The following is a 23,972-nucleotide window of genomic DNA, read 5'->3' on the forward strand; positions in this document are numbered from 1 at the left end:
ACGATGACTGAATAAAACATGAATAAACTCCACTGGGATCATTTTCTTACCTTGAATCTCACTTTCTTGAGCATCATCCTTGAATCCAGGTGAGTGACGAAGATGAGACGTTAAAACAAGACTTCTCCAAACTCCCATTCAGTTAAATGAAAACAAACAGAAACAGCCTTTTGAAAGAAGTGGAAATGCTCCAGACTGAGCTCCAGTGTCGCCCTGCTCTCCTCCTCTGAGACCCGTCACAAAGATAATCAGCCGGCTCATTCATTTAGAAAACAGATACGCCCACTTTTTTATGACTGGAGGGCTGCTATTAACACCCCTCCTCCTCTTCCTCCTCCTCCAACAACAACACCCCACAGTCCTAATATGGGAGGTGATAAGCTCTCTTGAACTCGCCCCGTCTGACCCTCGAAAGACCCCCCCCCCCCTCCTCCTCCTCCCACACAGACTCTTCATTTCCCAGCATTCACCCATCTGTCGGGCCGAAGCGTCTCAGCCGGTCCTTCCAGAACGGGCTGGTTTCCTTTAAACTTTATTAACAACGCAGTAATAAAAGAATCATCTGGAGAACGTGAGCCACAGCGTCTGAAAGAGCTGAAGAACCAAGATCTGAAAAGTGAAGTCAGAGCTTCACGTGTTAAAGCTGCATTCTCTCTAGTGTCCACCAGGGGGCGACTCCTCTGGTTGTATAGAAGTCTATGAGAAAATGACTCTACTTCTCTCTTGATTTATTACCTCAGTAAACATTGTAAACATGAGTTTATGGTCTCAATCTCTAGTTTCAAGTCTTCTTCAATACAGCATGATGTTCATTTAGTAAATGATGGTCCATTTAGAGTCAAACAGACCATAAAGCAGGGTATTATTTAGGGGCGGGACTACACAGTGATTGACAGGTCTCTACCAGAGACGTATACGGCGTCTCTACGTCACTCCTCCTCAGTCTAAATATGGTCACTTCCTGTTCACCGGTTGCAAAAAAACAAGATGGGGCCGGCTATTTTTCTAAAAGAAACTCCAACACCAAGCAACTCAATGAGCACGCAGCTAATACATGCTAATGGTTAGCAATTTAGCGACCTCATGCTACCCACACAAATATGTCACTTAGAAAAGCTGAGGCTCCACAGATTCCAACAGTTTAAGCTTCATCACTTTACAACCAAAACTCACTGACCCAGCCGCTGAAGAAGAAATATGAACACGTCTTACCTTTGAGGTTTTGTGATCCAAAGTTGTGTTCAAGTGAAAACTCAACTGCTTCAATGTCTCTGAATCACTTGTGGGTTCATGCCACACAGCTCCAGAGTTTGCACACCGCACTGCTGCCGTAAAGAGCATGTCCTCAGCCTTGCATGTGAAAACAGGGTCTTTGTCTCCATCTAGTGGATGAATTATATTACTACACTAAATCTAAAGGCTGCGAGATGGAATAAAGTCCAGAGAACGAGAGGTGATCGTACCGCTTCAGTCAGAAAATTAAAGAAATGTTCGATGAATAAACCAGGTGTGTAATGTTATTCCAATTTTACTTGTTTTATTTGTCCCATCTTAAATCATTGATGTAAATTGAATATGCTAGGCTGAACTAAATTTAGTTTCTTTTAACGAACACTACACATTGTATTCTGTAGCGTTATGTACATTTATATTTTATTACTCCTTTATTTATATTGTAGAGCCTTAACTTGTGATTTTACTGGATAATCTAAACCTTTATTTGCTGTTAAACCTTCAGGTTGAACCGCTCACAGGTCTTTGGTAGATGTGACTGCAGGCACGAGGTCACAAGGATTTAGGATTTAAGAGGGTCACTAAAGGGTGGGAAACAGTTACTGAAGATCAGACGCGAGTCATGAAGCATGTAGAGAACGACCTGTGGCTCCATGTTTAGTCTGGCTTCAGTGACCCTCACAGTTAAAGCCAACGCACGAGGTCACCGAGCTTAAAGCTTTGCTTAGTCAGCAGATTTAACTCGAGTTCACACAGGAAGTTATTTTATAGTAAAAAAAATATATGGAGTTTGTATCCTCTATGTGAACCAGTCTCAGTGAAGTCCTGATCCTCTATGTGAACCAGCCGCTGGAGGGAAGGGAGGCACGGGAGAACCAGAACCAGGACTGAGAGGGGCAGACTGTCAGACCTGAAGAGACTCTGGTGCTCAGAGACACTACAGCTTTAGACCACAGGGGGCGACAGAGTCACCAGGAAATGAAAGGATGCTTCTAGTAACTTTAACAACATAAAAAACAAAAGTCAGACTTTTCAATAATACATTTTATTCCATTAAAGATTCATTTTTTTCTAATTGTACACTGGAATGTTAAGATTCCCCTTCAGTAATTTTGTTAAAAATGCTCAATCTAGTCATTTTCAACCCCACATCCACACACACAACCATTGGCTAAATTGAAATTTGGGGAGTACAAATGAAGGAAAAAAAAAAAGAAAAAGAACATGAAAACAAACTTTATATCTTGAATAATGTTGATGTTCTATGAGGGTGTAAGTAAAGGATGACTTGGGGGGGGGGGGGGCCTCTCTGCTTAACTTGGATCTGACAGGAAACAGGTCGTTAGTCTCTGATCTCAGATCTGTGTGTGTGTGTGTGTGTGTGTGTGTGTGTGTGTGTGTGTGTGTGTGTGTGTGTGTGTGTGTGTTTCCACCATCGCACCAAAAACACGTCCACTCTGATCTCAGATGTTAGAAATGCCTCGTGGGATGTCAGATTAAAGGCGTGGACGCTGTTCGAGGTGGAACACGGCGTCTCTTTGTAAACAGTGAGGAGCGGCAAAGACGGACATTCAACAGATGCTCAAATGTGTTTTACTGCAGCTGAGAAGTCCTCACAGTTACTGTCAAATATCAATATCCAGATTAGTGGGAAATTATACAGTAAAAATAGAAATGATAACCGCAGACAGCACACACACACAGGTTTGCAAATAATCATATTTTCCATAGTTTAACGATTAAAGAGCGACAGGCGTACAAGGATCCAGACGTTATGGAAAAACAAGGAAAGAAAAGCAAAGAACCCCCGTTAACCGAAGAACCGTCGCCTCCTGGGCGAGGAAGGATGCTCAGCTCGGTCCCTCTGTCCTCCCTCTCTACCTCCTACCTCCTCCCTCCTACCTCCTACCTCCTACCCCCCCCCCCCCCCCCCCCCCCCCCCCCCCCCCCCCCCCCCCCCCCCCCCCCCCCCCCCCCCCCCCCCACACACAGTCATCCTCTACACAGTTCTACATCAGTGTTGTGTGTTTCCTGTTGATTTAACTCTCTATATATAGAAGCTCCTCTCTCATACAAACATATAAATACACCAGCGCTGCTCTGCCCCCCCCGCAGGGAGAGGTCGGCGTCGTCCTGTCGATGGACTCAGTCTCTGATCGTTTACAGGAACGCAATCTGCAATCTTTCTCTGTCGCATACATTTGGACTTTTTTTTGTTGTTGGTGATTTTTTTTTGTAGTAGTTTTCTTTGATTTATTTATTTATTTTTTTTACAGGATTTCATATTTGTCGACAACAAAGGAGATTTCTGAGGAGAATCTAACGGGGCCGTCGCCGTCTACGTAAGTCGCCTTGGCAACCTGAGAGAAAAGAGAGAAGAGGAAATGAACATCACGTTTATCATCAAGAGTTCTGATTCATATTTCCTCTCTCATGCTGCGGCGGAGCTGCTACAACGCTAGCATAGCCTAGCATTAGCATTTATCTATCAAAGCTCATTCAGAAAACAGGACTTTTTGAAGTTGTTTGCTTTGTTGTCTTGCGTACAGACCTGACAAAACATGAATTCACACTTCTTACAAGTCATTATGTTGTTATTGCAGCTTCCTTATTATTTGTTTATTGCAAAGAAATCCCAGCACAGTTGTTCATGTTGTGTTCATACAGCTGTAGTAAACCCGTCTTAAGTAAGATAATATCTAATATCTGCCGATATAACTCAAATTCTTACTACTTGTTGTAAGAATGGACTAAATGCACCACAAAGACAATCAGCAGTGTTCATTTTTAAAATACAGCCGTTTCAGAACCAAAGTAAAGAAAATAAGATCTTCAGCTCCAGTTGTCCACGAGGACTCACAGAGACCTCGTCCTCTCAGTAAAAGCCTCACCTGGATGTCGCAGTAGTTGCGCTTGGACACAAAGGACACGTTGATGGGGAAGAAGTCGTTGGGCTGTCCGGCGATGCTGAACTCCAGGCTGCCCGTCTTGTTGTTGACGTCGATGACGGGTAAACACCACTCCAGGATGTTTCGCCTGCCGTCGTGTTTGTACTCTCCGTCCAGATCTCCGATCAGCGGAGCTCCCACACCGGACCTGCAGAGCAACGGGAAGACGCATATGAGCGCACATTTTAAACATACAGTTAACCCTCTGAACCCCAAGAAGGAGAGGAGAGGCTGGAAGTATACGATGTAAACAGTCCAAGGAAATATGACCCTAAACATTAAGTTTGGATTCATAAAGCCAGGAAGTGATGGTTTGACCATCAGAAGTTACAAGAGGATGCTGTCGTGATGTACTTACGGTACAGGGATGCTGATGACCACGTCGTTGAGCTCGAGGCTCTCCTCCTGCAGCTCGTATTCAATGTTCACATCACAGCCAGTACCACTCTCTGAAGGCCAGCAGTTTACTGAGGAAAACAACATACGATCGATCACACACACACAAACACTGACTAAATGGAAATAAACTAAATAAAGCAGAGAATGACCAGGGAGTCATGTGACCCGGAATAATTACAGTTTAACCATCATAGTGATCGTTACCGGCCCATTTTAAGTAGAAATATGAGCTTTGGAGATCGCCATTAATGCTTTCTAGTCGCTAGTCTGAGAGTGAAACGTGAACAACAAATCTGTTTAAATCGTCAGGAGGAGAGCTAGTAACGTTAGCGACTCGCAGCAACGTTAGCGACTCGCAGCAACGTTAGCTGTTAGCGACCCGCAGCAACGTTAGCGACTCGCAGCAACGTTAGCTGTTAGCGACTCGCAGCAACGTTAGCGACTCGCAGCAACGTTAGCGACCCGCAGCAACGTTAGCGACCCGCAGCAACGTTAGCGACTTGCAGCAACGTTAGCTGTTAGCGACTCGCAGCAACGTTAGCGACTTGCAGCAACGCTAGTGACTCGCAGCAACGTTAGCGACTCGCAGCAACGTTAGCGACGCTGACAGCTGTTAGTTACTGTACAGCGCTACGGAGGTTCCATTCAGTTACATTGTGGTGCGTTCAAGGTCCAATCAGTAAAAATTGAGTATTGTGTGAATGTAAATTATAATATCATGTCATGTGTTCAAATGTAATCTTGTAAAATGTAGTTTTGGGGAGAAACTTGTTGTTTTAAAGCAGATAAACAGATCAAATAGACTTTAGAGATGAACTATGAGCTGTTTAACTTCATAAAACTAGATTCAATGATAAATCAATAAAAATACAACATTTTATTTCCTAATCATTTGAATTGTGTGTTTTTATGCAAAGTACCACTATAGATGACTTAAAACCAGAGGAATGATATCGTGGATAATACATATTATTGTTGTTATTATTAGACATATCCTGGTTAAACGTGGTGGTTTTGGGACGTGTGGAGACTCTTACTGGTTAGCGGTATGAGGGCCTCGTCTGTGGTCTGTAGTCTCCACTTCAGAACACCGACGTCGTTGTTGAGGGGGAAGGACTTCTCCGGGTTCTTCAGGCCGATCACGGAGTCGGCTGTGAACAGCTTCTTGTCCACGTTGGGATGTGTCTGAGAGGAGAAGAAGAAGAAACACAAGAATCACTAAACCCGTCGTTACATCATCTACCAGAGGAGGTCTGGTGACGTGTGGGAGACCCACTTGCAGTTGCAGTCCTTTGTTGTCGTTGTTGTTGATGATGAGGCGGATGCGTCCGTTCTTGTCGTCGGAGACTCGGAGCGTCACCATCCCCAGAACCTCCATGTTCTGTAGGCCGCCGTCACGGCCGCAGGTCAGCGAGATCTTCTCCTCCACGCGAAGATGTACGCTGGAGAACAAACAAACACATCACATCAGGATTCAACCCTCTGAACCCAGAAAAAGAACAGAAGAAACTAAGAAAAAGCACCAAAACAGCGATATTTTATCAAAAACATTTTATTCTACACGTCTCATTATAAATGTCTCCTCTAATAAAGAGTTCACTTTAACCCGATTATGTAAAAACATTAAACTGTGAAACTATGAAGTCATGATTGATTCAGGGAGAGAGGAAAGAGGAGAGATCAGGTTTAGTGAAATAAAGATATTCTCACACTGAAGAGTTGATGTCCGACAACTTTCATACCAAAAACGTATTGAAGTGTATAGTAGGCTATTGGTGCATCTCTAATTATAATGTATTACAACTATGGGAATTATAATTCACTTACAAAAAACAGGATTTGTAATGTGTTATTAAGCATTATGAATATTCATGAGTGTCTATAACTATTCATTAAAACAGTCCTGCTCATGGTTATTAACTTTGAATTATTCATGTTCAGGGCGCATCGCGAGTCATAAATGTGGGTGTGGCTTATTGAACATTAACCCTCGATGACACAAAAAGTTTCTCTTCGTAGGTTTGTTCTCCTCGTTACTGAAACGAATGAGTATCTGAGCCGAGTACTCGGTTTCATCATCAGTATATCATCTGATCCTCATACGAAGGAATAAACAACATCCATGTTGAAGCATAGAGGGGTCTGTACCTCTCCACGTTGGCTGGTGGCGGCAGAGCTTTGGACACATCGGAGCCTCTCTTCCCGGTGCTGGGCATGATGGTCTCACCCTCAGACTTCAGCTTGTCCACGAAGTTGTCCACCTCTTTCCCTTTAGCGCCCAGTTTCAGAGCTTTACTGGATCCACTTGGTCTGCAAAAGAAAGACGATAATAAGAGCGTCGCCTCCTAAAACACTCCCACCCAAAGCTACAAAGGAATTCACACACACGCAGGAGATCTGTACCTGACTGCAGCCGAAGTGATCTTGGGCTTCTCTGGCTCGACGATGGAGTCTGTGATGATGGAGCTCGAGGAGACGCTGGTCATGCCGGCGCTGCCGAAGCCGCCGAACGCCGGCACCTTCTTCCCGGAGCGCTCGGCGTCCCTCCTGGCCTGCTGCAGCTCCTTGGCCTTCCTCCTCATCTCCGCCTTGGCCTCTCTCTCCTGGGTCTGTGGGGCAACAACGAAATGCATCATTTGCATGTTGGGAAGCTTTTTACAACAGTTCATGGGATGAAAGATATCTGTGAGATACACTTCTGCTCATCTGGAGATTCATTTATAGCGTGCGCTCACCTCTCTGACGGCCCTGAACACCTTCTCCTCGTGGGAGTCCATCTCTGTGAAGGTGCGGATCTGAGCCAGGTTCACGTTCTCTCTGTAGCCGAGAGCCACGATCTCATCGAAGGCGAAGATCAGGTCGAAGCAGTGCTCCGAGATCTCGCTCTCCTCCAGCACACGACAGTACTCCGGGATCTGGAGCACGGAAATATCAAGACCACTGAAGCAGAGCGAGTAATCGGTACATCACGCAGGGAATAAGTCCCAGAAAAGATCATTTCTACGGGACAGAAGAGGCTGAAGGTTTGACTCTGCTGAGAGGTTGTTGAAGCATCGGCTTCTTTTTGATGAACTTTATCAACAGTTTGTTTTCTAAACTTCTTTGTGGCAGAAACGCAGCCTTTTGATGAGACGTTTAAAGTTTTACATTTTTCAAACAACAGGATCGATACAGATGTTAAGCTCAGAGTAATTATAAGAACATGAGGACTCATTCTGATCCATCAATTAATTATAAAATATTTTAAAAAGCCAAAGAGGTGAAATAAGGAGACAGCAGCGCGGCTCCGTTACATGAAGAAAATCATTTAACTTTGAAGAAAGCTGAATACAGGATGTGGTCGTACGGTCGTCTCTGATGCTAACTTGACAAATAACAATAAATATTTGTATACAACATATATAAAAACATGACAGATAAATAATGTTCTTAACTCAACAGAACATCACTTTCAGGTATGAAATATAACAGTGAGACAGATCTTTGTGTGAACATCTGAATTTAAGGACTCATGAATGCTCAATTATCATCATCACTGTTCGTACAGCAGCAGCAGACGGTCATCCGCTGGGTTCCTCTGAAGCCTGAGATGTATTTACTGTCTGTCCTCCACCACTGAGACAAAGACCGTTAACACCGCGACACGCTGCAGACGAGAATAACTCAAAGAACTGTGCTGACCGGTGCCAACACGTGTACAGATGGGGAATCATTCAACCAACCCATTTCTTCACGCCACCATGTGACCGGCTATCTTCACGTCACACTTAACGAACAGACACAAACAGAGAGTCCGGCTTCCTCACCACGCGGGAGAAGAGTCGCAGCGTCTCCAGGTCCTCCAGGATGTTGCTGTTCTTGGTGGTGATGAGGACCATGTAGAGCTTCTCCAGCGGCTGGTACACGTAGCGAACGCTGTCCGTTTCCACGAAGGTGTGCTGCTTGCCCGTGTTCATCAGTTTGGGGAACGCGGCCAGAAGACCCTCGACACGCGTCCGGGTCATTTCCACAAACTGCCGCGATACGATGGCCTTGCCGGCCTTGGTGCACACCGCCGCTGCCAACAGCACCTGCAGGTGAGGAGGAAACTCGCCTGTTAAAGTGCTTACAAAGCTATGACTAGGTAGCATATTACACACATACACCAGTTGTTTTGAGCATGCAAATGTTACCAAATGGCAAAAAGTAAGTGACACTGCTAAAGGAAGTTAATGCACACATTACTGACAGTTTCCTCTTTTACTTCCTCTTTCAGGAAGCAGAATTCCCTCTGAAGTCTGCGTCTTTTTAGGGAGAGCAAGTCTTGCCAAGTTAAATCAGCATATTTAATATTGTCTGAGGAGAAAACGTTAAAGCAGATTCAACAAAGAAATACCCGGTCAGCTAGCGGTACAACTTGTTCTGTTGGTTCATGCTGCTTAAGGCGACCTGCTATGTTGAGTCCTGGTGGAAGAACACTAAGAGTACGTTAGCCGTCTGCCAACTAGCTAAATGACCTGAAATATGATCTAAATAATCGCTGCCACAGATAACATGTATGCTGAATCTGACATTGGTGAGAGGCGATTCAGAAGATATAATTACATCACGTCTGTGTGTGTGTGTGTGTGTGTGTGTGTGCTGAGAAACCAAACCAAAATCACCACAAATGTTAACGAGTGTTTGGTGAAGCGTTCTCATCGAGTGTGGACAGGTACGACACGTTTACATTTAGATAACCTGCACACAATGGTGTTTACTTTAACATGAGTGTGAATGAATGAATGAACTGTAATCACTCCACGTTGACGTATGGCTGAAGTTACAAATTAAAGAGATGGTCGATGGATCTGAACTTAATGATGACATTCATGAATATTATAAATTAGTTAATTAAAGGCAAGATTGTGAAAAATCACTTTTTCCTAAACTACCAGCAGAGGTTTCTCGTCTTATTGGTGATGAGTTTGTTCCAAAACTTTTGACTGATTATTAATCCAGAAACAGAGATATTCAGATTTTGGCCTTTAAAATGTCCCAAACTAAAATCTGTTATAAAAGCAGTTGCAGACACATTTTCTGTTGATCGACTCAACAATAAATCCCAGAGTGTCTTCAGGTTGTCAGACTGTTGATGTGAACATTTTTAGACCAACTTGTTTGGTCTGTTCTTGTGGGTTTAAGGTCGACAAAATAACTTCCTGGTTGGAGGCAAACGTTGTTGACATTCCTGAATACACGTTGTAGCAGCCGGTTGAATTTAATTATAACAAAAATGTATATTTCGGTGAGGTTTTGTTAAAACAACGGTAACAGACAATATGACAGCAGCTAACGTTAGCTCGGATTCGGCTAGTGACAGGAGCTAATGCTAACGTGTCAAGCTAAGTTAACGTCACCAATGTCTGCACACACAAAGCCGCCTACTCACCTGATATGTTTAACTCTGTGTAAAGACACAACGATTCACTCACTTGATTTAAGTAACTCGATGTAATGTCAGCGCTGTCAGCTCACTGAAAAGCTACGTGTTGGTTTCCCTGTTAGTTCGCTCTTGGGAGAAACAAGCTAGCCCATAGCTAGCTGCCAGGTTAGCTTAAAAGCTAGCCGACAGCTATCTTAGTAGGCTAACCTGGTTAGCCAGTGTTATGATAATTGCTAGGCCTCGATAAAAGCCACGGAATATCTTGATATTTGTGGGACTGTGTCACTCACCATTTTCGGTCTCTCTCTCTACGGTACGACGATCTTCCGTCTCTCGTGTTTTATCGATTTCGGGTGATTTTTCTTGTGTGTGATTGTTAGCCAGCTAGCTAGCGTCAAATAATATGGCAGCAGAGAGCAGAGCCACGTCTCCACCGGAAGAAGAGCAGCGGTAGACCCGCCCACCGTGGAAACCAGTGACGTGTGCACCAAAAACGTTGGGCCGATTGCGTAAATAAAGTTATTCTTCTTCTTCTTCTTTGAGGTTTATTGGCGGTTGGCAAACAATTAATTGGTGCATTACCGCCACCAAGTTATTGTTTGGTATGGAGTGTGAATCAGGATGTCTAGTACTTACAGTTTAGTAAAATAATAAAATAATAAAATAATAAAATAATAAAATAATAAAATAATAAAATAATAAAATAATGAAATAATAAAATATCAAAATAAAAAATAACAAAATAATAAAATAATAAAATATTTGAAATAAATCAATACAAATAATAGGTTTTCTTTAATGTATCAAACGTGTTAAAACTGATTGTGAGTGTTTTTTTTTAAATTATTTACGACACTAATAATCGTATCTGGTATTAATTAAACAGCACTTTGGTTGAGATAAACTTAAACCCTAAAGATATATTTTGAACATTTACACACTTCAACCAACGCTCATTCATAATTAATGGCAAACCAGTGAGAGATCACATGTATGCTTGAAGCAATAAGTAATAATGAGCTTTATGTTCGTCATCATTTAGGAATATATATCTTTTTATAGTAATTTCACTGATCACACAACACAAACTATCACTTTTATTTTATTTTTTTAAAACATCTAAACTTATCCTTAGTTTAACTTGTTTTCTGAGTAATTAATTTGTGTAAATAAACCTTAACGATCAACTATTGATCTGTTTGGTTACCGTTATCAAGATTACATATCAGTGCTACGACTTGTTTGTTTTAACTTAATTGACGGTTTGATTGGCAACATTCATAAATAAATAATCAGCAGACCTGATTGGTGCCCTGAGCTGAAACTTAGTAATAAAACCTTTGTTTAAATGTGTGCTTATCTTCTGCATATCCTCCCAAGCAAAGTTCTATAAATGTAATTATGCAAAAATGGGAAAAGGTGAGAAAGCATAAATGTAATTATCTTTAAGGATCATGATTGTACGTTTATTGCACTGTGTTTATTGTTATGCACCAATCACTGAGCCAAATATCTTGTATGTGCAGACCTACTATAAATAATAACGGCAATAAACCGTTTCCGACCACACTTTGCCCTTTCCAACACTCCATGTAAACACATTATTCACAGTGTTGCAGTAACTTTCTTTGGTCACCAGATGTCATTATTTACAGTGTGTATGAAGAGTTGAGCTCCACACAGTCGGCTCTGTTTATTCTGTGTGAACACCAGGTTTTAACTCCAAATATCCCAAAAAAACTCAACGTGTGAGAGACTGCCGTTTTCCCTTTGGGTGATATTTTCTCATGAAGCAGTGGATGGGTGTGGTACTTTGTTGACAGAAGTCCAAAGTTTATATAGTTTTTTATTGATTTTACACCAGCTTTTAAAGTCATTCCTCTAATGGACTGCATGTTCTTAGTCTTCAGGAAATTGTTCCACTTTGTCTCGAATGAAGATTTCAGGACTTCATTATATCCAATTTTAAAAAAACATCACACATTAAAACCACATTTTTTAATTCATCCTCCCTACATGGTAGGTTGACCATTTCTGCTTCTTTTGTTTTTAATGGCGTGAAACAGCTTTCGGGTGCATTACCACCACCCACTAATCTGGAGTGTTGACTAAGGATCTATCCACAACAATTTAATAAAATAATAAATAAAAAAATACATGACATTTTCCAATTATATTCATTAGTCTTGTACCGTTGATACTTTCCTACATTTGTCACTAGAATTTGTCTTTATTACTTCTATATATTTTCCTCTCCAATCTTTCGTAACCCATTTTTCAAAACTTGTTTTCCTCTTGTTGAATCAAACCTCTGACAGAATAAAACATGGCCCACAGTTTGTTCATCACACAATTCACACTATTCCAATAACAGAACTCTTAAGACCAGTATGAACATTCATTATAATCCTCTTTTCCATTTCATCCACAAGATCTTTAATTCCCAATTAAGGGTTTATTAAAAAAAAATAAAAAATACATCTTCCTTTACTTAAATTCGTGCTGCGCTATATATATATATATATATATATATATATATATATATATATATATATATATATATATATATATGTGTTTGATTGGTCCCTTAAATCCCTACTTTTATTAGGTTAGGCCTACTACCAAAGAGAGGAAGCTGAAAGACTGAACCAGGAAGTGACCGCCAGCGCAGTCTGATGACGTCACATGTTCATTCATAGAGGAGCTCCGTGAGAGCAGCGCCCTGACTACTCAAGGATTGCCTGTTTTTTTTAATGGTCTGTGGGTCAAAGCAATTCGTACACCATCGGTGGAGTGATCCGGATCACAGACATGTCGGGGGAATCAAGTTCTGCGGTAGGTGTTTTAACCTAAAAGTCTTTTTACCACACCACACGCATGAAGCACCTTGAGTGAGAGCGCCCATTTCCGCATTGCCCGTCATTTGGAGCGCCGTGATTGGTCAGTCCATCGCAGTTGGCTGTCAAACGTTGACAGATGAAGCTAGAAAAAGAAGTTAACCGGATTACGTAGTTTACCTGATCGGTTAATAAAGTACGACGGTAAACTATTAATCCCGTATTTTAGCTGATTCTATAGCACAATCCCAGTTTTACGACATGGACAGCAGCGTCACAGTAACTACCGGCAACAACCGTTGGTATTCAGTTACAGGCCCCGCCCCCTTTACGAGACTGGCGGTGGATCCTGAGTTTATGAAGTCTAATAGGAGACGTGACCGTCGATTATGACAGATTATTTCACCTAAACACAGCTTGAAGCCAGTTTGTTTTTCACAAGCTACACATCTTCTAAACACTAGGCCATAAAAACGGTATTTTCAAACAGACAAATCCGGAGGAAATTGACTTTATTCGAGACCTTTCTGTCTCAACAACGTACTCTCGCGAAATCTGGCAACTAACGTTCGCAAACACCCTAACTAACATTTTTTTGTTCTAAATATATTTGTTAGCCTTTTAAATATCAAAGGTTATATCTTCAAATAGAAGATATAAATGACTACAAAATATAACCTATTCTGCGTGTATCCGCCCGCACAACGTTGGCAGGTACTGTGATTAATACTATGAATGTTCAGTTGGGCCCAATGAAACACCTGAAGAGTCCACTTCAGTCGGGATGTGTTGTAGACAACAGGTGATGCAGCAGGTGAGGCACACGGTCTGCTGAGTTTATCTAAAACAGAAAGAGAGATAGAGAGATATATAGTGTATTATTACCACCAATCACTGAATTTAAACACGAATATCTGCAGACAACAATTAACACAATGTACATGATTCTAACTTAAATAACTCATGTAAATATAAATGTACTAAGAGTAAGTAAACTCACGTGTAACTCAGGGTTCTGCTGCAGGTAAAGACTTCACACCTGAACTCAATCTCTTATATAAAGGCTCTGATCCAGCTAGGCCCCGCCCACTTCCTGCTCTGACTCCAGACTCTTCATTTTGGATGAATCTGCTGATTATTTAACCAATTACCAAAACTTCAAATTATTCATTTTTCTTTCCACAAGAAAAGCAACAAATCTTCACATTTAAAAGAAATCATGAAATGTTTCTTCTTTTTACATCAAAGACTTCATCTTTAATTGATTATTAAACCGATCGTTTCAACATTTTAAAACTTCTTCATACGTTTTGTTTGTACGATGATTCATAAAACAACGAGTAACTACAGCTGTCGAACTAATAGTGATGTAAGAAGTTCAATATTTCATCTGAGGCGTGTAGGAGAAGTGTATATATATATATATAAGTATAAACAATATATCTAATTGTATAAGTAGTCACATCTATGTTAAACATACAAAACGCATATAAATGAACGAACTAAGTTGTGAAATAATATTTATTTAATTGGAGTTCATATTTAATTTAAGCAAGACGCCGTTTTTATATCTTTTATATCATAAAGACGCTTTTTATTTAATGTTCACCAATCCAACCACATTTAAAAGAGTTTTATTTTATTTTAGTTTCCACACAGTTGAATTTCTTCTTTGATTTCTTTTTTTTGAAGTTTGTATTTATCAGAAAACTCTTTGACCACACCTCAAACACAGGACGCCCCTCCCTGTGTTCATAACGGACTCCATGAAATGGTACACTTATCTTCTGCAACCAGAGATGACTTAGGGTGGAGGTCCTGGAGGAGGAGGAGGGGGGGGAGGAGGAGGAGGAGGAGGAGGAGGAGGAGGAGGAGGAGGAGGAGGGGGGGGGGGGGGGGGGTCCGGTAAAAAGACCACTGTTCAGTATGTTGAGGCTTTATGACCTCAGCGGACACGCTCGTCTCCACACGCTCAGTGAGGACACACGATGATGGAGGGACCGTACAAGTACACGAGGGTGAGAGGAGACAAGAGTCCGTGTGTTTGAGGCTCATTCACGGACGTCAGGGTGAACGTTTCCATCACAGTTTAAACTCTTCTGGGCTAAATTTTCTCCTTTCGTGTTCTTGCAGGACGGTAGCGGCGCGGTGAGTCGGGTCATCCGGGTCGGAACCCGCAAGAGTCAGGTACAGTACCGCGTCCTGAGTGTGCATGATGTCACGTTAACATAAATATCATCCAAACGTTTTCATCAATTAAGAAACAAATACAAAACTCTCTCTCAGTTCAACTTCTCCAGAACTACAGTAACTAAAGTACTATTTGATGGTGTTTTATTTTATTGTCATTACAGATTTAAATTTTAAATAATAATATTTCTTACTGTTTTTCTTCTATATATTTGCACTTTCATCTGTTTCTAATTCAAGAATTCGTTCCTTTATTGCCATTCTATCTGTTTTATATAACTTATATAACTAATATATGTATATATATATATATATATATATATATGTATATGTGGTATTTTCCTTTTTTGAACTTCTTGAACCTGTTTTATATGATCTTATTTCCACATCTTACTTACTTATAATTCTTATTCTGTAAATCTTTTAATCTGGAAAGCACTTTGTGCTTAATCCTAGAAAAGTGCTCTATAATAATATATAATAATAATAATATATAATAATATATAACAATGTCTAAAGATGAATTGTGTGCTGCAGCGTTGCTCCTTGCAGCAGTTACAGATGTCTGCAGAGATAACAGCTCTGACTCCACAGTGTCTTTATTTAAAGATAAGTGTTCCTCCTCCTCCTAAAGGTCTAAAGCTCTCAAGGTCTCAAGGTCTAAAGGTCTAAATGTCTAAAGGTCTAAAGGTCTAAAGGTCTGAAGGTCTGAAGGTCTGAGCTTCTCTTCCTCAGCTGGCTCGTATCCAGACGGACAGCGTGGTCGACAAGCTGAAGAAGCTGAACCCCGACATCAGCCTGGAAATAGGTGAGGATCACTTTCTAATAACCATCCCATAATCACACGGCACTCTTTCAGCCCCGATATTGATACCTGTGCTCTGAGTAACGGCCGACACAGAGTGTTGACACGGAGTACTGACACGGAGTACTGACACGGAGTACTGACACGGAGTACTGACACGGAGTACTGACACGGAGTACTGACACAGAGTACTGACACAGAGTACTGACACAGAGTACTGACACAGATTGTCAAACTGTTTTTAAAGGTGCTCTATAAATACAGTTATTATTATACATATGAATGTACTGAATTAATAAAATAATAACTTCTACACCAACAACTTGCTGAACTGATGTTTTCATGTATTCTGCAGGATTAACAGGATTACACTTCTGCGTTCTGAATCTCAAACCTTTTCTTTCTACTTATGAAGTACCTTCTGCAGCGTTCAGCATGCGTTCAATCGGGGCATTGGCACCTTGACCTTTGACCCTCTTGCTCATATATCTGCTGCGCAAAGGATTGTGGGTCAGATAGGAGACAGTAGAACTTCCTGGTGTGTTTGCATACTATATTGTGACATACGGGTCTGGTAGTATTATGGGTGTTGACTGAGTGGGCGTGTTCAAACTGTCCTTGATTGACATCTACACCTGTTAGGGTGGAACAGGTTACACCTTTATCATTGTTAGCCCATAACAGCTGGTGCCCCCCCCCCCCCCCCCCCCCCCCACACATTATTATTATTCCAAATATTAATAATATTATAATATATATATTGTTTTAGTAACCTGTGTCTTTAATATCGCTGGTTAATCGTGTCGTTTAACGTTTGTAACTTCTCTCTTTCAGTCGGGATGTCAACGATCGGAGACAAAATCCTGGACACGGCTTTATCGAAGGTGATTATTATTATTATCATCACTATTTACATTAGCTACAGGACATCGCAGACTGGTTACACACTCCTATTGCTCTCCAGAATATTAGTGTATCATTTCAGATTTAATGCTTAAATACATTTAAATGGAAGATACAATGTAAATCTGCTGCTTTTAAATGTCTTATTTTCATTGTAACGGATAACGTATAAAAATCACGTTTTCTCTTCTTTTAAACACAGATTGGAGAGAAGAGTTTGTTCACCAAAGAGTTGGAGAACGCTCTGGAGAGGAATGAGTGAGTGTTCCCGCCGTCGTTTCTCCAACCGTGTGACTGACCGGCTCACTCTGTGAAGACTTTAGCATCGTAGCTGTCAAACACCGAGGGATGAATTCAACCCTTGTTGAACCTCAGCTCCTATAATAAAGTGTGGAGACAAAATACAGTCACGCAATAACGTTCCGTCCGGTCGACAGGTCGACTGTTTTTATTAACGACAAGACTAGTTACCGAAGTAATATCGATACTTTCACAAAATCTTTATTAGCATAACGCTAGCTTCATGCTAATGGTATCAGGCTAAGTTGAAGTTGATCTGTAGTCGTTAAGTAGTAGTAGTAATAATAGTAGTAGTAGTAATAATAGTAGTAGTAGTAGTAATAATAATAGTAGTAATAGTAGTAGTAGTTAAGTAGTAATAATAGTAGTAGTAGTAGTAGTACTAGTAGTAGTAGTAATAATAGTAGTAGTAGTAATAATAATAGTAGTAATAGTAGTTGTAGTAGTAGTAATAGTAGTAGTAGTTAAGTAGTAATAATAGTAGTAGTAGTAGTAGTAGTAGTACTAGTAGTAGTAATAATAATAGTAATAGTAGTAATAATAATAGTAGTAGTAATAATAGTAGTTGTAGTAGTAGTAATGGTAGTAGTAGTTAAGTAGTAATAATAGTAGTAGTAATAGTAGTAATAGTAGTAGTAGTTAAGTAGTAGTAATAGTAGTTAAGCACTACTTAGCAGGTGTTCATTATCAGGAATTAATGGGCACCCTGCAGCCAATCAGAATCGAGTATTCACCCAGACCATGATATAAAAGATTTTACTTTGTGAGAGTGGAAAATAATATTAATATAAAATGTATGACAGTTTTTGAAGCAGAAATGTTTTTGTCCTCTTAGGACATCAGAGCAACTTTTATTTTTATTTTTTTTTAAAGGGAGACAAAAGAGTTACAAAAAACATGCGAGCTTTGAATAAAACCCAGTGATGAGTCTGTTAGAGGATCATTTCATGTCTTCATAAGAGCTTCCTCTGTGTGCCGCTCATGAAACCCTTTGATTCACAGCCTCAGAAGTAGCAGCTGGCTCCACAATGTTAAACATGCACAGCACTGAATGACTGTGTTATAAACATGAGACATGGAGGCAGCAAGTACTGAGTACTGAGTACTGTGTACTGTGTACTGAATACTGTGTACTGAGTACTGTGTTCCTCTGCGTCCCACAGGGTCGATCTGGTCGTCCACTCTCTGAAGGACCTTCCCACCACGCTGCCTTCAGGATTCACCATCGGGGCCGTGCTGAAGTAGGTGCTACTCTCACAACCAGTGTGTCTGTATGAACTCACCCTGTATCATGTAGTAGTGTACTTTAATAACTGTACGTTAGTGGAGCTGGAACACTTCCAATTTGAGTCAGAACAAGTCAGATATTACTTAAAAGTCCTTTCTGCCGGTGATCATAGTATCTAAGATAAGATAGAAGTTTATTATTCTTGTGTTTCATTAAAGATTACAGAAGAATAAGAAACAATAGAATACAAATACAAATATATATGAACAATAGAATCACAAGTATTAAGTGTATAAGAAGTAACACTGACAACAGTGTAAAATAGAATATAGTTAATAAAAAATCAACTAAAGCAGAAAAAGTGAGATTCAAAATATAAAGTGAAATGTGAAAATATAAAGTTGTGGTTTTCATTAGACCAGCTAAAACCAGTCCTTTGCTTCCTGTCTGCCTCTAGGAGAGAGAACCCCCATGATGCAGCGGTTTTACACCCCAAACATGAGGGGAAAACTCTGGAGACTCTGCCAGAAAACAGGTACAGCCCAACTAGTCCTGTTTTGTGTTTCCCCCTCATTTAAAAAAGTATTGATAACATCATGTCTTCCCTTTTATTTGTGTAGCGTGATTGGCACCAGTTCACTTCGCCGCGCTGCTCAGCTGAAGAAGAGATTCCCCCACCTGGTGTTCAAAGATATCGTATCCTTTCAGGAACCAATCTTGATGTTAAACATACAAAAAAACAGGCAATAAGCCAAAGCTTCATGTGTTAAAGCTGCATTCTCTCTAGTGTCCACCAGGGGGCGACTCCTCTGGTTGTATAGAAGTCTATGAGAAAATGACTCTACTTCTCTCTTGATTTATTACCTCAGTAAACATTGTAAACATGAGTTTATGGTCTCAATCTCTAGTTTCAAGTCTTCTTCAATACAGCATGATGTTCATTTAGTAAATGATGGTCCATTTAGAGTCAAACAGACCATAAAGCAGGGGATGCTTTAGGGGCGGGGCTACACAGTGATTGACAGGTCTCTACCAGAGACGTATACGGCGTCTCTACGTCACTCCTCAGTCCAGATATGGTCACTTCCTGTTGAAGCATCAATGGAGGGGCTAACAAGCTGGGAGCTTATATCCCGGACCTGTACGAACCTGTAGATATCTTTTTTTTGGATACCTGTTGATATCTAAAAGAAAAAGACTATTTGGGATTCTAGATTTAGCTGAAATCTATTGGAAAGATGCAGAATATCAATTATTTATATTTCACTGCTCAACAAACTGTACGTGCGAGCGAACCAGGATGGATATTTTGTTTTTCCTGAGCTGTCGTCTCTAGCGAGGGAACCTGAACACGCGTCTGAAGAAGCTGGACGAGAAGGACGACTTCGCCGCCATCATCCTGGCCGCTGCCGGCCTCCGGAGGATGGGCTGGGACAACCGGATCAGCCAGGTAAAACATCACCACCACCACCACCCGAAGTCCTCAAATCTGTGACGTCTTGTCTTCTAACAGTCAAACCGGTTGTTTCCACCTCTAGATCCTCGGGCCTGAAGACTGCATGTACGCCGTTGGACAGGTAAGAATGGACAAATAAGATGAAGAGGAGGCTAATCGACAATAACACAACACACTGTATTTATATTTAAATGTGTGTGTGTTCTGTCAGGGGGCTCTGGCGGTGGAGGTTCGGTCCAGAGATGCCGACATCCTGGAGATGGTGTCTGTCCTCCACGACCCAGAAACAGTGCTGCGCTGCATAGCTGAGAGAGCTTTCCTCAGACACCTGGTACACACACACACACACACACACACACACACACACACACACACACACACACACACACACACACACACACACACACACACACACACACACACACACACACACACCTGGTACAAACAAACACACTCTTTCACTTATTGTGTGCACATGTAAATCCTCATGTATTGAATTGATCGTTTGCAGGAGGGCGGGTGCAGCGTACCGGTGGCCGTACACACCGAATTGAAGAACTCCCAGGTAGCTGCAAACACACACACACACACACACACACACACATACACACACGTAATACATTTTGCATGCATACACTTGACCATTTGCTAAGCTCCGCCCCTATCTAGTTATTGCTGCTGCGAGATGTCTCAGGAACACCTGGTGGGAACAAACGTCCACCTGGCGTCGAGATCAAAGATTAGATTTGCTAATTAAATATGACAATGTCACACAAATGTCTTAATAGTATAAAATGATGATAACCTCTGGTTCTTTAAAGTGAAGTCAAAGCTTCATGTGTTAAAGCTGCATTCTCTCTAATGTCCACCAGGGGGCGACTCCTCTGGTTGTATAGAAGTCTATGAGAAAATGACTCTACTTCTCTCTTGATTTATTACCTCAGTAAACATTGTAAACATGAGTTTATGGTCTCAATCTCTAGTTTCAAGTCTTCTTCAATACAGCATGATGTTCATTTAGTAAATGATGGTCCATTTAGAGTCAAACAGACCATAAAGCAGGGGATGCTTTAGGGGCGGGGCTACACGGTGATTGACAGGTCTCTACCAGAGACGTATACGGCGTCTCTACGTCGCTCCTCCTCTGTCCAGCTTCAGTCCAGATAGTGTAGCTGTTGGACAGGCTGTTAATTTGTTCTAACATAATCCCGGTTTGACTGACGGTCATTTGTTGTTCCAGCTCTACCTGACGGGGGCGGTGTTCAGCCTGGACGGGTCCGACAGTCTGAAGGAAACCATGCAGACGAGCGTCGCTGCTGATGGCAAGGTGACGGCTGAGTGAGCAGTGTGTCGGTCACATTAATGACCATTGCCATTCATTTATTTAATTTATTCATTTTTTCTTTCTTTTAATTTTTTTTCCAAGACAAAAGACATTAGATTAACGGAACAACAACAGGACAACAAGAGCGTTGAATACAGGCTACTTATATTAGGCCATATTTCTGATGCACACACAAATATTTCTTGTTTTAAATAAATGTATTAAAAATCCACAAATGTATGTAATTAATAGAAAGAAAAAGTCATCACTCTGAAGGCACTCCCTAAAGTACTAACAAATCAGAGCAAAAACCATCACACTGGCACTTGAAATTTCTATCAAAAAGATATTTGATAGTTTGTTGCTTTTATTAATTTTGTTTCATTGTGGGCTTGATCCCCTTTAAAAAAACCTGTTTATTTGGGGTTTGATAGTCACCGGTGACCCCGGTGCTCCACAGGGAACCGTCACAGTGCCCCTACAGTTCCCACCCACCATCCTCTACTGTGATTACTTCATATTGACGTTGTGCGTTTTTGTGCACTCACAGAGCTCCGACGCGGTGGACGAGCGGGTCCAGCGGGTCGGCGTCACGGCCGATAAGATCTCGGGTGAAGCCCAGGACGGAGCCGAGCGGCTGGGGATCGACCTGGCCAACTTACTGCTGAGCAAAGGAGCCAAGGACATCCTGACGGTGGCCCGGCAGCTCAACGACGCCAGATAATCACCCGCCGGGTCCTCGAGGGCCGCCGGTCTCAGCCTTGTGTCCAGTAAAGCCTTTTTTTTTATGTTAGTTTTTGACGTTATGTGGAGAAGAAGAATGGCGATAGATAAATAGATTCTAAACACTACTTGGACCAAAGTTGTGTGCTGCCGTCATCAGTCTGATGCACTCGTGGACTTGGTTCCAGTCTGTTCTTCTTAGTACCTCATGGAACCAGCTCCATGTGGAGACCACTTTACTGGGAGAAACACTACGTGGCCTTCAGACATCCTCCAACACAGTCTCACGTCAACAGTTTGTTAAATAGTCACAAAATAAAATCTATTGGTTTTGTGTACAGGAACATGAAATGTCCTTTTTCTTCTTTTCATGTCCCTCAGAACGACTTTGTTTTTTGGGACATTACATTAAAAACAAAACCACCAACAGTTAGGTTGAGGCAACACAACCACCAACAGTTAGGTTGAGGCAACACAACCAACAACAGTTAGGTTGAGACAACACAACCACCAACAGTTAGGTTGAGGCAACAAAACCACCAACAGTTAGGTTGAGACAACACAACCACCAACAGTTAGGTTGAGGCAACACAACCACCAACAGTTAGGTTGAGACAACACAACCACCAACAGTTAGGTTGAGGCAACACAACCACCAACAGTTAGGTTGAGACAACACAACCACCAACAGTTAGGTTGAGACAACACAACCACCAACAGTTAGGTTGAGACAACACAACCACCAACAGTTAGGTTGAGACAACACAACCAACAACAGTTAGGTTGAGGCAACACAACCAACAACAGTTAGGTTGAGGCAACACAACCAACAACAGTTAGGTTGAGACAACACAACCACCAACAGTTAGGTTGAGGCAACACAACCACCAACAGTTAGGTTGAGGCAACACAACCAACAACAGTTAGGTTGAGACAACACAACCACCAACAGTTAGGTTGAGGCAACACAACCACCAACAGTTAGGTTGAGGCAACACAACCACCAACAGTTAGGTTGAGGCAACAAAACCAGTTATATAAATAATTACATTCAGGAAAACTGTCCCGAACAGTTTGGAAAACCACGACCATAAAACCACAGCGTGGTGTCAAACACCGGTCTTCTAGTTAAAGTCCTGTCTGTTGGATCCATCTCTCCTCTCGTCCTCTAATAATCATCTTTTTGGATATTATAAAGCACTTGCTCTGACTGTTGCTTAGTTAGTGGATGTATTTAATCACCAATAAGGATCCTAACTGACTTTCCATTGGCTTTATTTTTGTGCTGAGCGACACAAAAAAAAACAACAATCCCGAGTCCCTGTACACAAAACCAATAGATTGTATTTCACGACTGTGTTACTGGTCTGTGTCGTCAGCTCTTAAAGATCAATCTCTGGCTGATATCCTCATGGGGGGGGGGGGGGGGGGGGGTTCTTTCTGTCTTTCTTTTAAAGCATTTGAGCATAGTGTTCGCATAATAAACGGGATGCAGCTAAAATCCTGCATTTTAAATATTTCCTCCCATAACCAACGATGAAAACCCAGACCGAGACGTCTGATGGTACCAAAGATGAGTTTTGCGATCATGTGTGCACATGTCGTGGTTCTGAGCGGTGAAATGTAAATAAAAATGTTTATTCAGTCACGAGGTCTTGATCAGACCATAAAGCATAAATCTCAGATTGAGTCGTGTTTTATCTCGCTGGGCTCCTTCAAAATAAAAGTCCCTTCTCTACAAAGCTTTACTTCCTCATTTGGCTCGTGTTGAATGCAACAGTTTCAGCGGAGGTTTACTGTTTTTAAGAGTATGCTAGCTAACTCTCTTACAGAGAGAAGGAAAGTATTTCATATTTCCTACATGAAGAGAATCTAGGGGGAGCGTGTCCCAGCACGGGACTGGAGATGACATGTGGGATGTTTTGAAGTAGGGTCGTATGAGGTACTTCAGAACACTGTATATTCATCTCTTTACCTTTCTGACGGGGAACTGAAGCCGTTACCTATGATCTCTTCAAAGACACCAGACTCTATTGACAAAAACTAACTCTGCAGCAATTCCTGCATAGCTTTCAGTTTTCTGCTCAGATTTTAAACTCGCAGCAGCACGTTAAGCTCCAACTGTGAGCTTGTGATGTTTAGTTCAGTAGAATAATCGACTGTCTGAAAGGTAAAAGGCACCGCAGAGAACCTTCTCATCGGCTTTCATGAACTGAATTTAG

At 41.5% G+C, this 23,972-nt stretch overlaps 2 protein-coding genes across 4 annotated transcripts; one reads left to right on the top strand and one right to left on the bottom strand.

Annotated features, from left to right (window-relative positions):
* Positions 1 to 2,268: 2,268 nt before the first annotated feature.
* Positions 2,269 to 10,433, bottom strand: LOC306701381 (coatomer subunit delta-like). 2 transcript variants are annotated; one of them, XR_013767236.1, is made up of 11 exons: positions 10,275 to 10,433; positions 8,387 to 8,650; positions 7,316 to 7,495; positions 6,984 to 7,189; positions 6,729 to 6,890; positions 5,857 to 6,022; positions 5,618 to 5,765; positions 4,540 to 4,648; positions 4,125 to 4,329; positions 3,220 to 3,593; positions 2,269 to 3,142 (listed from the first exon to the last, which is right to left on the bottom strand). XR_013767236.1 is itself a non-coding variant. In XM_079166679.1 (10 exons), exons 1-10 carry the CDS (start codon positions 10,275 to 10,277, stop codon positions 3,504 to 3,506), a joined length of 1,533 nt encoding a protein of 510 aa, XP_079022805.1. In that variant the 5' UTR covers positions 10,278 to 10,433; the 3' UTR covers positions 2,269 to 3,503. The 2 variants fall into 2 exon arrangements, 1 of the variants encoding a protein (XP_079022805.1); XM_079166679.1 differs by having other exon boundaries at positions 2,269 to 3,593.
* Positions 10,434 to 12,677: 2,244 nt separating this feature from the next.
* LOC306700594 (porphobilinogen deaminase-like) lies at positions 12,678 to 23,157 on the top strand (the record flags this gene model as incomplete). Of its 2 annotated transcripts, none has more annotated exons than XM_079165655.1 (14): positions 12,678 to 12,819; positions 14,955 to 15,008; positions 15,747 to 15,819; positions 16,651 to 16,700; positions 16,922 to 16,977; positions 18,183 to 18,260; positions 18,705 to 18,782; positions 18,868 to 18,943; positions 19,584 to 19,697; positions 19,786 to 19,824; positions 19,915 to 20,034; positions 20,215 to 20,268; positions 20,944 to 21,030; positions 21,578 to 23,157. In XM_079165655.1, the coding sequence occupies 14 exons, from the start codon at positions 12,796 to 12,798 to the stop codon at positions 21,749 to 21,751; spliced, it is 1,077 nt and encodes a 358-aa protein (XP_079021781.1). In that variant the 3' UTR covers positions 21,752 to 23,157. The 2 variants fall into 2 exon arrangements, with proteins under 2 accessions (XP_079021781.1, XP_079021780.1); XM_079165654.1 differs by lacking the exon at positions 12,678 to 12,819 and adding an exon at positions 14,810 to 14,839.
* Between the last annotated feature and the right edge of the window lie 815 nt (positions 23,158 to 23,972).

The sequence above is a fragment of the Pholis gunnellus genome (assembly GCF_910591455.1).
Source record: "Pholis gunnellus genome assembly, chromosome: 9".
Lineage (NCBI taxonomy): Eukaryota > Metazoa > Chordata > Actinopteri > Perciformes > Pholidae > Pholis > Pholis gunnellus.